The 15353-nt window shown below is 54.6% G+C and overlaps 1 protein-coding gene across 4 annotated transcripts in view; it reads right to left on the reverse strand.

Annotated features, from left to right (window-relative positions):
• Window positions 1-4109: 4109 nt before the first annotated feature.
• The window catches only part of SBNO2 (strawberry notch homolog 2), a 193958-nt gene continuing 182714 nt past the window's right edge, over window positions 4110-15353 (reverse strand). For all 4 annotated transcript variants that reach the window (XM_031948032.1, XM_031948036.1, XM_031948033.1 and 1 more), the window contains 11 exons: window positions 14696-14808; window positions 14350-14421; window positions 13917-14025; window positions 12675-12749; window positions 11651-11794; window positions 9657-9751; window positions 8770-8862; window positions 8067-8198; window positions 7310-7386; window positions 6853-7043; window positions 4110-6719 (listed from right to left, as the gene is read on the reverse strand). In XM_031948032.1, coding sequence (XP_031803892.1) covers window positions 6160-6719; window positions 6853-7043; window positions 7310-7386; window positions 8067-8198; window positions 8770-8862; window positions 9657-9751; window positions 11651-11794; window positions 12675-12749; window positions 13917-14025; window positions 14350-14421; window positions 14696-14808 — 1661 coding nt within the window. In that variant the 3' untranslated portion in view covers window positions 4110-6159. The remainder of the gene's footprint in view (window positions 6720-6852; window positions 7044-7309; window positions 7387-8066; window positions 8199-8769; window positions 8863-9656; window positions 9752-11650; window positions 11795-12674; window positions 12750-13916; window positions 14026-14349; window positions 14422-14695; window positions 14809-15353) is intronic.

Genomic DNA, 15353 nt, shown 5'->3' on the forward strand with positions numbered 1-15353 from the left:
TCTTTCTGTCTCTCTCCCTCCCTATCTCTGCCTCTCTTCTCTCTGTCTGTCTTACACTCACACACAGAGGACATTGTCTCTATAACCTTGGATCCCTGCAATGTCCTCTCTCTCTTTACCTCTGCTTCTTTGGTTCCCTTCCCCACTTCCAACCCACTAGTGTCTACTCTCTGACATAATTTCTAACTTATAATGTAATATAACATTTATTATGTATAAATAATAAATTAGAATTTATTATAAATACATATATTTTTAAATTATATCCCATTTAGCCAATATATCCCATATATTTAAAATTATATCCCATAATTTTCCCACATGCATCTTATTTGTACACAGCTGTTTGCATGTTGTTTTTCCTTTTAGATTGTGACTTCCTCGAGAGCAGATACTATCTCTTGCCTTTCTTTGTTTGTCTCACTTAACACAATACCTGGTGCATAGTAGGCTCTTAATAAATGCTTGGTGATGGTGAGTGATTCATCTATTTCTTGCCTTCTAAGTATGGGGTTCTAGGCGGTCTTTAAAAAATATGTATATGTTATATAAATCACACACATATATAAAATGATGTTCTTTTTTTTTTTTTTTTTTTTTTTTTTTTCCTGAGGCAATTGGGGTTAAGTGACATGCCCAGGCTCACAGAGCCCAGGAAGTGTTAAGTGTCTGAGGTCAGATTTAAATTCAGGTCCTCCTGACTTGACTTCAGGGCTGGTGCTCTATCCACTGTGCCACCTAGCTGCCCCAATACTGTTCTTTAAAAAAAAAAAATATATATATATATATATATATATATATATATATATATATATATATATAGTTCCCAGTGATTTCTTTTGTCTTCATCCAACAGCTTCCTCTTCTTCCAATAATCTCTCTTTTGATAATCTTTCCTAATTGTACAGGTTCAAAACCATGTTTGCATATGTGACTTTCAGACCTATAACAAGAGCCCTAAGCTCTCTCCTATGAGCTCCAGGCAGTCGTCTGCTCAGACATTTCCCCCTAGACCTCACATTGGTACCTCAAGCTCAACTTGCCCCAAAGAGGAGACATCATCTTTTCTCTCCCCTCCTTCCCATCCATCCTTCCCTCTGCCCCCTGCCCCACTTCTTCCATACCTCACCATTTCCATTCAAGGCTGTGAAATCACTTAAAAGTCACACAGGTGCCCTTCCCCGCCCATCCCATTTCCGATTCGATTATTTCTGTGGAGATAAGACAGCTCTGTCCCTCCACTCACATAGGCCTTCCAGCTCAGGCCTACTTTGGGGCCTTCATCCTCCTTGACCACACATACCCCATCAGTCCCTGTCTTGCTGATTCTGCCTCTGAAACACCTCTCGAACCCATTCCTTGTCTCCACTCACAAGACCAGAGTCTACGTCCTCATCCCATCATGCCTGGACACCATCCAATGGCCCTAAATGGTCTCTCTGCTCTTCAACCCATCATCCATACAGTTCAACTACCTCACCCACGATTCAGCACATTTAAGCGACTCCCTTCCCTCTAAGACAAACTTCTCTTCTGTTTGGCACTTCAAACCCCAGCTCCAACTTACCTTGCCCAGTTGTGTTTTCTCCTCCCACTATTTCTTGGTCTTATTGCTATTCCTCCTCTCTGGTCCCCTTGGCTGTCTTGCAAGGAACGCATTCTCTCCTATATACCTTAGACTCCCTATTTTCCTTCAAGTTCGGCTCAAAACAGCATTTACAATTTGCCTTTCTTGATTCCCTCTCCCAACGATCTTGTAGCTATGGATCTACTTATTAATTTATTTTTGCTGAGGCAATTGGGGCTAAGTGACTTGCCCAAGGTCATAGTTAGGTGTCTGAGGTCAGATTTGAACTCAGGTCCTCCTGACTATAGTGCTCTCTCCACTGCACCGACCAGCTGCCCCTTCCATGTATTTATTTTTGCACAAATTTATTTCTCTCCGTATATGCTGTCTTCCCCCATGGCGGGTAACATTTTTGACAACAGGAACTATTTCACTTTTGACTTTGTATTGCCAGCACCTGACCCCGGGCCTGGCACACAGTAGCTGCTTAAAGTGGACTGATATTCCCACCCTTGCCTCCATCTCCTGGATGTCTTATAAAAATTGAAGCTGGGAGGAGGGGGCGCGGTCAGGCGGTACAGTGGAGAGAGTCAGGAAAGGCAATTGGGGTTAAGTTCTTATCCAATGGGGGTCAAATCCTTTCAAATTTATAAGGACAGCTGGGTGGCTCAGTGGGATAGAGCACCGGCCCTGAAGTCAGGAGGACCTGAGTTCAAATCTAGTCTCAGATATTTAACACTTCCCGGCTGTGTGACCCTGGGCAAGTCCTTTAACCCCAGTTGCTTCGGGGAGAAAAAAGTTATAGCCTTTTGGACTAAATTTGGAAGACTTGTAGGAAATACACTTCTACCCCTCCCTTCCTTGTGGGTGCCCTTTACCTCTGGCCAAGAGCCAAGGCTATCTGCAAGTTCCACTAATCCAACCACTGTTGGAGCTGCCATCATTTTAACCAGTTTCGGCCACTGAAACTGGATGGGAGGCGGGTCCGTCATCCCCCAGTACTGAGACAACTGGCGATCTACCTAGAGTTACCAGTGATGGCCAAACTGAGTGGCCCTTCCTCAGCCCCCACCTCTGGCCCTCCTCTCCTCGGCGTTTCTGGGCATCACTCTTCACCCGACTGGCCACGTGGGGGCCCCCAAAGCTCTGTCCTTGGCCCTTCTCTCCTATGTTGTCTGGCTGTCAGACTCTTCTGGATGCCTGCGTTAGGTGCTGGGGATACAAGACAAAAGGCAGTCCGGACCCTCAGAAATGCACAACTTAAAAGGGGAGGCCCTCGGCTTAGGGACCGGGAAAGGCTTCCTTACGAGGCGGGATTTTAGCCGGGACACAAAGGCTGCCAGGAGGCACCCCAGGCCCGGGGGACAGTCATGACGGGATCTGCTCCCCAAGATGACTCAGCAGTGCCGATGATTCTCCGGTCTCTTTATTGAACCTCTGTGCCGACTGGAAATCCCCATTTCTAAATATTGCCTGGACATCTTGACCTGGATTCCCTGCAGGCGCCTGACCTGGCCACGTCCCAAACCGAGAGTGGCTTTGCTCCCCTTCCCAACCTCCCATCCCTCGGAGGGCACCGCCCAGTACGGATGCTCACCAGCCCGGTCCCCTTCTCATCTCCCCATAACCGATACGTTCCAAATTGTTGACTGGCCACATCCCTGTTTGTTCCTCTCCTTCCTGCCCCCCAGGCCCTCGTGACCATGGGCCGATGGCAGCTGCTTGCCCTGAGTCCTCCCCACTCTCTCAGCTGGGACGATCTTGCCGGGGCAGGGCTGATGGAGCCACGGCGTTCCCATCGCCTCCAGGATCGAACGTAGGACCCTGCCTAGCTTCTCATTTATAACCCAACCTCTTCCCGGGTCTTCACCTTACAGAAAGGTACCTCCCCCTCAGACCCATCTCAAGGCTCGGGGACCTTCGGACCCTACGCTCTCTCCTCACAGCTGCCTCCTGGCTCCTTTCAAGTCCCAGCTAAGACCCCCTTCTCCAGGAAGCCTTTCTTGAACCCCTTCAGTTCTGGGGCCTTCCCTCCTCTCCCTATTCCCGATTTATCTCGGCTGTAGCTTGTCTGAACGCTTGTTCCCCTATTAGCATGAGAGCTTCTTGAGGGCAGGGACGAGTTTGGCCTTGCTGGGTACCCCAGGATTTGGCATGACGCATGCTCTGCACTTCAGCAACGCTGGCTATTGGGGGCTTGCCCTCCGTCTGGATCATCCCCTTGGGGTGCGGCCCCTCGGGCCGCTGTGATGAGAAGGGTCAAGCCTACGGCCTCCTAGTCCCGACTGCCGCGGACCTTCTGGGTGACCTTCAACAAGGCCATTTCCCAACTTCTTTTCCTTCTGTAAAATGAGGGAACGCCTACCCACTCTCTAGCATCCCTTGGATTTGTGAAGTTAGGCTGCAGTGGTCCAAAGAAAACCTCTCATCTCACTGATGAGACAAGGATCCCCAGACCTGCCCTCTCACTGTCCCTCCCAGAATCCCTAGCAGGGAAGTTGGGGACAGGAGGGACTCCCGACTGGACAAACAGCACAGGGTGGCCCGAGTTTCCATCTTTACTGAGCAGAATGAATGCAAAATTATTCTTCAAGGTAAGGTACAAGTAGAAAATGTAGGAATTAGTCAAAAGGCACATGTTCTAAAAAAAAAATCTTTACATATATACATTTCAATTAATTATAAATACACATAGAAATCCAAGAAGGCCCAACATAACAAGCAGATTCCAAAGTGCACAGAGGGAGGGGTGACACGAGGCGCTCTCGCTCGCACACTCACGCGCGCACACTCACACACGACACGCCATCAGCAGGACCGAGGCAATAACTTAGGGGCGAGATCCCCAGTGACGGATATTTGACCCTGCCTGTCCTGGGGTCAGGGGGTGAAGGTGCTATACGGTTAGAGGAGAGAATTGCATATATTAAAAGGCGGCGGTGGTGGGGTTCACCCATGAAAAGCATCCTGCTCGTGGGGGTGGGGCGGGGCGGAGGCAGTGAGAGGGGGAGAGCACCTTCGGTTTTTCCTGAGTTTACAGCTCCCGCAGTTCTGGGGGGGGTCTGGCAGCCGTGCCAGATTTTCCCAGCGCTGGGGAGGGGACATCATAAATAGAGAGGGAGGAGGAAGAGGAGGAGCAGAATGGTGCTGCCCTGGAAGAGAAGAGGCGGCAAGGTCCCTTTGCTGCCCTTTGGGCACAAGGGCAGGGGAAGAGGTGGGCACCCAGGGAAGAGAAATCCGGATCAAACCTGGCCACTGCTCCCTGAAACTCATTCACTCGGCACCCCCGGAGCCCATCCTTCCTCCCCCTGAAAAAGTGAGGAGGAAACAGTGGTGAAAGAGAGCCAGCCAGGACAAGCCATCTGTCAGTCCTAGAAAATGGGGTGCAGACTAGAAGGGGGATTTGCCATCACTGTCTGCTGTCTGTTTCCCACCCCTTCCTCTCTCCGGGGCCAGCTGCACCCCGATTTCTCAAGGGAAAGCAAAAACAGAGAAGTTGGGAAAGGGAGGCAGAAAGCCAATCGTGGGGCAGGGAGAGCCCTGAGCCTCAGTTTCCCTGTCTGTAAAAAGAGGGGGGCCTGATCAGATGATCTCTAAGGTCTCGTCAAGCACTGAGATCCCACAATTCTTTTTAGGGAAAATGAGGGCCCCTTTAGAAGGGCAGAGAAAACCTGAAGCTTGGCTTCCCTGGCAGACAGTTCCTGACAGTGCCTGACCCAGACATCTCAGGGAATGGGCAGGGGCTCCAGGAACCTGAGGGGACCCTGGGCTGGCAGAGGAGCTGCCAGGATGCCCAGAGGCAAAAGGAGAGGGGCTGAGCATGATGCTGCCACTGAGGATGTCCTCCCTCTCCTCTGGCTGATCAAACCCAACCAGGGGATTCCCTAGCTTTTCTGAGGAGTAGGGAAATCAGAGAAGTGCCAAGGCTCCTGAGTGGGGGCACGGGACCCCCAGGTTCTGGTCCTGGCTCCTTCTAGCCTCTCCGAAGGGAGGGGGCTGGGCATGGTGGTGGTCCTGCCTCTCAGATCTCCTGCGGGGATTCTCAGCTCTTTCTGCAGAGGGCACCTGGGGGGAGGGGGGTGAGCCTGGGTTCGGGCCCTGGGAAGTCAGTGTGGGGTAACTGGGAGGGATGGCCCTTCCCTGTGCTCCCTGCTCCCGAGTGTTCGGGGTGTGTGTGAGGGTGCCCTCGCCTTGGCCCTTCCCCCTCAGTAGTCTACCTGACAGTGGAGAATGGGGTGGGGGGGAGGGAGTCAGGTCATTTATCCTTGCCACCCCAAACACAGGCAATGACTTAACAACGGCGTGACTGGAGAAGGGGGAGGGGAAATCACAGAGTTGGGAGGCCTCAGCCATTGGATGCCAATCCATCCAGTCCCCTACCCTTAATATATAACATAAAAAATTTATATTTATATAGATGTGTGAATGTATATTATATATAAATAAATTTTTGTTTTGTTTTAAAAGGAACTCTGTTGTTTCCTAGTCACCTGTCCACTCCTTCCTGCTCCCGCCCTAACACTCCCAGAGAAGCAGGGCTCCTGCCCCCCTCAGCCCCCTGGGGGATAAAGGGAGGGTGCCGGCTCCCAGCCCTAGGAGTTTGTGAAGGGGGGGCTGAACTGGATGACACTCTGGCGCTCCAGGCCCAGGGGGGCCTCGGGGGGAACCACGTTCAAGGACCTCAACATGTCTTCCAGGATCTCCTTGAAATTGATGTCCCCCTGGGAGGTGAGGTCTTCCGGAGGGGGCCGAAGCTGCAGGAGAGGCAAGGGTTCGTGGGGGGGCAGTGGGTGGCTGCTGGGCAGGCTGGGCCCCGATCTGTCCAGAGGCGGGGGGAAGGCGAACCTGGGCGGGGGCAGGCTCAGCTGAGGGGCCTGGGGGGAGAAAGGCAGGCCTGCCGAGTCCAGGCCCAGGAGCCCGCCGGGGAGGCCATCGTCCAGGGGACTGGAGGTCAGGTCCAAGACCTCGGTGGGGTTGGAGTGCATGGAGAGGGGGGGCCAGGAGCCCAGCAGGGCCGCCTGGAAGGGCGGGGGCAGGGGGTCCGGGAGCCCCATGGGCTGGGCGGCGCGGGCCTGTTTCCGCTTCACGTCGGTGTCCATCTGCTTCAGCTCCTCCAGCACCTTGGGCACGCAGCTCTCGGGGATCTTGATCCCTGCCAGAGACCCGTCCCCAGGCTCAGTGCCAGCTGCGCCCGGCTCCGCCCCATCCCTCCCCACCTGGCTCCGCCCCAGACCCCGCCCCACCCTGTCCCCGACCCCTCCCCGCCCAGAAGATGCCCAGCTCACCAACTTGCTTCTTCTTGTCCTTGGTCTTGAGCCTCACGATCTGCAGGTAGCTGCTGCTGGTGACCTCGGCGATGATGCTGGCGATGCGGCTCCAGACGCGCAGCAGGGCCCCGCACAGCATGTGGTAGTGGCGCAGGCGGGCGCCCTGCAGGCACTCCTTGCCCTCCTGGACCACTTTGCAGTGCCGGTTCCTGGCGGGAGCGAGCAGGGTCAGGCGGCGGACGGAGCCCCGTTCTCTGCCCCCTCCAGCCCTGGCTCATTCTCTGTCCTCAGGGCCCATCACACGCCCCCCCCTCCCGTCTCCCACGCCCTCGGGGGCTGCTTTACTCTTCAGGGGTTGCTCTGACCGCCAGCCAGCTCCCCCTGCTGCTCCTGGGGGCCTCCGGGGCCCGGGAGGCTTCCTGGAGGAAGGGTCTGCAGGGGGGAGGGGGCCCCGTGCCGCGTCCCCCTGACTCACCAGACGACGTGGCTACAGTGCTTCAGAGAGAAGGTGTAGTTATTCTCCCAGTGCTCTTTGGCATCTTCGGCTGCCACCTGCAGAGGAAGGCCCCCGGGAGCGTCACTCATGCTCTGGGGCCTGCAGGGAAGGCCACGGCCATTCAGGGCATCCCAGCCCTGCCCCTGACTCACTGCAGGCCCCTCCCCCTCAGGGTCTCCCCACGTGCCAGGGGGCCCTTTGGCCCCCATAATGGCAGATGCCTCCCAGAGTGGGGGTGTGAGCCGCAGAAACACGGCAGTCCCAGTCATCCCTACGAGCTGGTGACCGAAGGGGGCTGCATTCCGGGCAGGGACTCCGACCCCTGGCCCCGGCCCCGCCAGCAGGGTGCACAAGGATTCAAACCTGTGGCCTCAGGTGCAGGAGGGGGCAAAGGGCGGGAGGGGCTGTACCAGCAGCAGAGTGGGGAAGGGGCAGACAGGTCTCATCATCCCCAGCAGGAGGTGGGCCCCTGGAGGGCAAGGTTCCAGCTTTGTCCCTGGGCCCTCTGCTGCTCACTGACTTACCGAATGCGGACTTAAGGGCCGCCCCTCCCCAGGAAGTGACCCGGGTTCTTGCTGCTCCCAACCCCCCCAGACCTGGAGCAGGCAGGGCTTTGTGTCTGGGGAGCGCCCAGAGGTACCCAACCTCTCCTTGCCTGCGGGCATCTCCCCCTCTCTCTTTTCCTTTGGGAAGGCAAGCGCAGGGCTGGGGAGGGGGCCCTCGGCCCATCACTCACCCGCCGGAACTTCCTGCACAGGCTGTCCAGGCTCTCGGGCTGGCTCTGCTTGCCGATGTTGGGTTTGTACAGGATGAAGTGCTTCCCGTGGCTCTGCTCAGCCAGCAGGCAGGTTTTCCTGTTGCCTCGAACCTAGAAGCAGGAAAGGTCAAAGGGGGAGGTGGGCAGAGCTCCAGCACTCTTGGAGTAGATGGGAAAACTCAGATCCCAGAGGGAAATGGAAGTCCTGGCAATGCCCAGACAACAGAGATTTGGAGTGGAAGGGTCCTTGGAGATCCTCAAGTTCAGCCCCTCCCCCCATCATTTTACAAATGGAGAAACTGAGACCCAGGGAGCCTGGGGGGTCCAGGGCCCTCTCCCTGGCTGCTCCCACCCCCCCCATCTGAGCTGGGAGCCCTTCCTTCTCTGACCCTTGCTTTCCAGCGAGAGTCCCAAGGTGGGCTTTGCCCCGCCCTGTGCTGCTGCTGGAAGGTGACACAGCCCACCACCCTCTGACACTTTGAAGAAACGGGGGCTCCAATGAGAAATTGACTTGTCTGAGCAAGGGCTCAGGGAGGTGCCCCTGGCCCCTGGGGGCCATGTGTGAGCTTGGGGACTGTAGGCAGGCCAGGCTGCCTCTGAGCCAGGGGCAGGACAAGCAGGACAGTCTCTGAGAATGGGCCCCACACCTTCCCCGGGCAGGGAGGTCGGCGTTCCGGCTCACCTTGTAGGACAGGTAAAAGCCATCATAAGGGCCGGTCATCTTGAGCGATTTCCCATAGGCCTCTTCCCACTTCAAGCCCCGGTCAACACTGATCTGTGAGCACACAGGGTAACAATGATGCCCCATTACCAGCCTGCTACCTTCCACATCACCCTACCCTTCCCAGGAAGCCACGGTCAGTATTGTCCAAGTCTAGGACACCTTGGGAGGTCGTGGAGTGGAGGCTGAAGGCATCTGCCCAAGGTCCATTGGGGGCAGAGCTAAGGGGACAGGCCAGGCCTCTGGGCTCCAGGCTCCGAACCTCTGGGCTCTGGCCTCTGGGCTCTGAACCTCTGGGCTCCGTCTCTGGGCTCTGGCCTCTGGGCTCCAGCTTCTGGGCTCCAAACCTCTGGGCTCTGGGCCTCTGGGCTCCAAACCTCTGGGCTCCGGGGCCTGAGCCTCATCTGTATGGCCTCTAGGTGGAGCTGGACAGCTCTTCAGACAAGGTGGGCAGCACAAAGGGTGTTTTAGGAAAAGCCTTTTTTAAAATCTCTGAAACAACCTGATGAGGTTCTCCACATTGAGGGTCAGAAAGGCCACGTGGTCTGCTCTGGCTCACTGATCTGGTGGGACTTGGACCTGAGCCTGGCAGCTGAGCCTCTCCCTTCAAGCTAGGCCCCTCTGATGGGAGGCACAGCCAGAGTGAGGGGCAGGTGTGCTGTGGACAGATGGGGGGCTCAGGACATCCCAGTCAAGACTGTGAGGAAGAGGCCGAATCTGGGGCTCCTGGGGAGTGGATGCCCAGACAGGCCGCAGCTTGTGGTAGTTTAAGCAGTTGGGGTTCAGGGACTTGATCAGGGTCACACAGCTAGGAAGTGTTAAGTGCCCTCCCGGCTGCCCCCTATTACCTTGTAAAACACGACCTGCCCATCCTGGGGGTGACCAGGGGTTTGGAACTCCTGTTGGCTTTCCTCATAGATCTCATCAATGCCCGGGGCCAGGTCTAAGAGAAGGAGTGAGATACAAGTGAGGGATTTGGGGGTCACAGCGCAGATGGCAGGGCCAGCCCCTGGGCCCCCTCCCAGTGGCTGCCCAGAGGGGCCAGCTCCTCTCGAAGGCAAGGACTCCTTAACGAGCATGACCCTTAATGAGCATTACCAGCTCACTCCCTGCTAGTCAGGCTACCGCGCAAACGCACAGGGATGGTTTTATGGCAACATCTCCTACCCGACATCTCACTTGGCCACTCCTCCTACTGTCCTGGACTGTGGTTAAGGTAAGAAGGGAAAGGGCCCATGGGGAAAAACACACTTGTACCAAATTTCTCTAAGAAGGTTTTGGTACCCAAAAAATATACACAATAAAGAGTGGTCACAGGATAGGAGCAAATAGTGTTCGTTCTCTCTCTCTGTCTCTCTCTCTTTTTTAAAGGAAAAAGATCCATTATCAAAAGAATGATATAGAGAGGGAGGTCATAGAGGAAATAAACAAGATCAGAAAACAGGATTCACAAACAAAGGAAAATCTAAGGTAACAAAAGAGTTTTTTCTTATTTGTTGCTCTATTTTTAAAAAATTTTAAGACCAGCTTTTTATTTTCAAAATACAGAGTTCTCAAAAGGAAAACTGCAAAGTACCCACAACCACATGGGGAAAAAAAATGCTCCAAATCACTAAAAATATGAAAAATGCAAATCAAAACAACCCAGAAGTTTTACCTCACAACCTGCAAATCGGTAAAAATGATCCCCAAAAAGGTAATAGTCAATGCTGGAGTGGCTGTGAAAAACCATTGTTGGTGGAGGTATGAAATGCTATAGCTGTTGTGGAAAGTAATTTGGAACTATACAAATTAAGTGACTGAAATGTCCATTACTTTTGAACTAGAAACTTCATCACAAAGCCTAGTATATCAAAAGAAGACGCTGACAAGAAGTTCCTATACACTACTCTGATATAATCCAAAATATTTGTCTAAAGAACTGGAAACAAAATGGACATCCATTAACCAGGGAATGGACATCCAAATTGTGGTTCATGAATGTAATATTATTTTGCTATAAGAATAATGCATGTGATGATAATAGAGAAAACTAGGAAAAGAGTATATGAACTCCATGCAGTACAAAACAAGCTGAGCTAATAAAGTAACATATACAGTGACTACAACAATGTAAATGGAAGGATCTCCAATCCCCCCCCCCCCCAACACACCCACAGACTCCCAAAGGGAATTCTAAGGATCAAACAGCACTGAAAAGAGGAGATATATGAGTTTATTCCCAAGCCACTGTCCTCTGGGGAGGTAGAACCTTGACAGGTATTTCACACTGCACAGTGTTTAGATTTTTCTCAATCACTGGGCTGATTTTTTTCCTCTTTAAACATATTATCTGTGATATGGGATGGAGGAGGGATAAATGAGATAACTATGTTTCTCTGAAGCACAGGCCACATCAAAAATTTGCAAAAATAATAACAATCAAAATAAACCTACTCAATTTTACCAAATGTAAGATTCTATGTTTATTGCCATTCAGTTTTGTCTTATTAGGTGTTCTGGCCTGTCAGACTGTCTTTGGATTAGGACTCTGTTGCTGAATGGGACAGCTATCCCTCCTGGACAGGCGACATTTGTGTATTAATGAGTTTGCCCCATGGACATCACCCTTCACAGGGGAGCCGTCCCTTGCAGAAGGATGCTTCACGAGGTTGCCTACTTTGGGGACTTTTTGTTTTGGCCTGGCCCGGGATTCAGCGAAGTCCATGACGTCTCAGAAGGTGTGAGTGGGGATTTCAGCTATTCTGCTGCCTGGATGCTCTTTCCCCATAAAAGGAGGGAAGGTGGGTGGCTCCCCAAGTCCCACCTGCAGGGGCCCCAACAATGCAATCTCTCCTCTTACCCAAGATGCCCATGTCATATTTGCCCTCTTTCTTGTCCTTCTCGATCAGGTAGTCGAAGGTGTCGGAGAAGTACTGGAAGAGGGTGTTCTGCTTGTGCACCTCCAAGCCCAGGATGCGGTTCAGAAACTTGGTGATGGAGCAGTCTAGGAGGGGATGGGCGAGAGGAGGCAGCTCAAACCCAGAGCGTGGGGCAGGCATCCCCCGCCAGCCCCTGTTCCATCTGGAGCGCTCATACAGAGCCTGGAAACCCCAGAGACCTCCCCCCAGACCTGGTCCCGGCCTCCCACAGGCGCCAGCAAGGATGGGCGGGGTCACTCAGTGGAGGGGTCACTCCGTTCTAGAGCTGGGATGCAGAGGTGCGAAGGGACCTGGAGTGTCACCCCCTGAGGAGGGGACTCCCTCTCTTTGGGCAGGGGGCATTGCGACCCCTGGAGCAGCCTAGGACTCTGGCTCTGAGGCTGCCCTGCAGTGATGGTGACAACATCCAGCCCTTCAGCTCTAAAGTCTCCAGGGGCTTGGGAAGCATTATCTCACTAGTTCTTTACAACCACCCTAGGAGGCAGATGTTCTAATTCTCATTTTGCAAATGAGGAAACTAAGGCAGACAAGATGCCCAAGATCACACAGCGACTGAGTCTCTGAGGGTCTGGGCTCGGGTCCTTCTGACTCCAGAGCGCCCATGATCCCCTATGCAGCGGCTCACTTGCTCCAAGGGCAGCAGAGCCAGGAAGTAGGTTCACAAATGAGAACTCAGGGGACCTGAGCTCATGCAGCCAGGATTCGAACACAGTGCTCTGGAGTTCAGGGCTTTTCCCTACACACTGTATTGCCCTTTAGGAGATGTTCAGTATTTGTTCTCCCTAGTCACAGAGAAGTCACAGGGTGAAGCAGGGCAGTGTATGTTTGCGTGAGAAGGACAGAGCGGGGAGTGGCTTGGGGAACGATGGCCACCCCGAAGGCTCTGAGATGGGGAAGGGGCACATCGGCAGGCACTGCCAGGCTCACCTCCTCCTTGGCACTCACCCTTCTCGATAGCGATGCAGCCAAACTTCATCTCCCTGCAGCAGATCCCCACGGAGAGCAGGCCCTGTTTCATCTCTGCAACGACAGGCCCGAGGGGATTGGTGGCAGCTCCCCACCCCCACCCCCAATGGCGAGCAAGACCCTGACCCAGCCCAGTCTGGCTTCTCTGGAAAGAATCAGAGTCCTGTCCTCTCCTCTCCAAGCCCAGCCTCCAAGGCTGTCTCCTCCAGGAAGTCTTCCTTGACTATGACCTCATTCTACCTAGGCCAGAACTGAGCTCGGCCTCTGCTTCAATATTCCTGATTTCCCTGGGGTTGGAGGAGCCCCTGCCTTCCAGAGCCGCCGTTCTCCACCTGGGGCCCAGCCTCTCTACCCGCTAACCAGGCTGGTCCTTGTACAACCTCCCCTCCATCGCCAGACTCTTCCCTAAGCTTGGCTCAACAATCAGCCCCTTGGGGAGCTCAGAGTCCCCCTGCACACCACAGTGTGACAGCACAGGGGGGCAGTTTTGTGATTTCTTTAAATTTATCTGGTCCTTTTAGTCTCTCACCTCTCTCCGTCTCTGTCTCTCCTTCTCTGTCTCTGTCTCTCCCTTGCCTCCCAGGTGGAGCTCTAAGTCCCTGGCAGACCGGCCTGGTCCCCGGATTCTCTCCCTGGCCCAGACTGCTCAGTTCCCCTCTGTCCCTGCCCCCTGCCCTCTCCTACACTAGGCAGAGGGGAAGCTGGCGGCCGGGTTTGGGGTTGCCCTATGGCCTCCAGGAGCTGCTTTGCTTGGCAAATTAATCCCCACCGACACATAAAGCACTTCACAGACTTGGTCTCATCCTAGCCTCACAACAAACTCTGAGGGGGAGGGGGAGGAGGTGGTACTGTCCCCATTTAGAGAGGAGGAAACTGAGGCGGGCAGTCAAGACTCCCTGGATCTCACCGGCTGCGGGCCTGGCACTGCGCTCCCCCTCAGTCTGACAGTGAAAAGCCCCTGAAGGATGGGAGCAGCTCCTAAGCTGGCCGTGGGCCCCTCCCTGGAGGTTATCCCACAGTGGGGGCTCCACCTGGCCCAGTAACGTGAACGTTACATGAACATGGATGGAATAAACTGATCTTCGGGGGTGGGACAAGAACTCCCAGGTGCCCCGGGGGCCCAGGCTGCTCGCCCTCATTCTGGGGGTCCCTCTTGAGAGGCCTGCATGAGGCCTGGTGTCCCCTGTTCCAGCCCCTTCCTTCCCCTCCCCCCAGGCTCACCTCGGAAGAAGGCGGCGTCTCCTCCCGGATAGTGCTTGGGCAGAGGGACTTTGTTCTCGGACTGGTTCAGGATGGCGGACAGCACTCTGTCCAAAGCACGGGCTCCGTACTGTCGGGAGATGGCAGCGGTCAGGCCTCGGCCCCACGGGCAGCAGGGGGGAAGGGGCCTGTGGCTGCGGTGGGGCCCAACTCGAGGGGGGCAGAGTCAGTCCAGGCCCGTGTTTGTGAAACATTACAAGCCCACTCTCTGTGGCAGGGGCCTGGACTAGGAACTCTATTTTATTGATGTGGAAGATGAGACTCGGGGCTGAAGTGTTTAAGGTAAGCCTCTGAGCCATCATCTGGAGGCGACTGCTGACTTGAGCCACAGAGGCCTGGGCCACCAGCTGTTCCGCCCTTTCAAGCCTCCTGCCACAAGATTGCCTGCCCTTACCTTGTTCTCAAAGTTGTATTTGCTGAGGTCTCTGGATTCAGTGGCTCTTCTGTCCCCGTGGGTCAAGGCCCCCTGTGTGAGAGAGCGGGAGGGCTGTTTGTCAAGGGAACCTTCTTTCGGGGGACTACGGGAGGACGGAAGGCTTCGTAAATGCTGGACGCTCATGGGACTTCGGAGAAGGGGCTTCCGAGGCACAGCGGCCAAGGGGACACAGGAGGAGAGCGGTCCCGTGACGAGCGGTCTGGCCCAAGCTGCCCTGGTCAGTCATTACGTCCTGAATCGGCCTCCCTGCGGAAGGCGACTGGGGAGGGTAAATGAGCTCACCCTGACAATGTGGGACCCTTACCAGGCTCTCCAGACGCTTGGCCACGATGGAGGCAAACCTCCTCTCGCCCGCAAGTTCTGAGATCAGGAAGACGTACTCGGGAGCCGAGATCTGGTTTGATCGGTGTGTGCGACCTGGAAGGGAAACCACATAGATGGTAGAGGAGAGTACTAGATGGGAAGCCAGTAATAGGCAGGGAGACGTGGGAGGATTTTATTTCCCAAGAATGAGGGGATCACTCTGCTGCTCTGCTGAGGGTAGAGAAAGGGGAAAATGGAGGGAGGGGAGTCAGGCAGAAAGTCGCACCTGTCTGTCACCCAGGGGAGAGGGTGGGAGAGGCGGACTGTCTTGGGGAGGGGGATCTGACTGCTCAGGCCTTATCCTCTGCTCCCAATCCCCTGGGGGTCCTCACTACCTCTGATCCCCTTTCCCTTGTCCAGACCATTGCCCCCTGGGCACTCCAGGTAGTCCCTGAGGCCTGCACACTGCCCCCATCCTCGTCACTCCCTGAATTCTTCCTAATTCTCTCTTAAAACCCAATTCAAGTGACAGCATCTCCAAAGAGCCTTTCCGGACCCCTCTGGTGATCAGTGAACTTCTCCCAGGACCCCACACACTGACCTGTCAGCAGAGACACAGTGCCATCCTCCCACAAAGGACCTACTCTGGCTCTGCTTAA

Source organism: Sarcophilus harrisii, chromosome 1 (genome assembly GCF_902635505.1).
Source record: "Sarcophilus harrisii chromosome 1, mSarHar1.11, whole genome shotgun sequence".
NCBI lineage: Eukaryota > Metazoa > Chordata > Mammalia > Dasyuromorphia > Dasyuridae > Sarcophilus > Sarcophilus harrisii.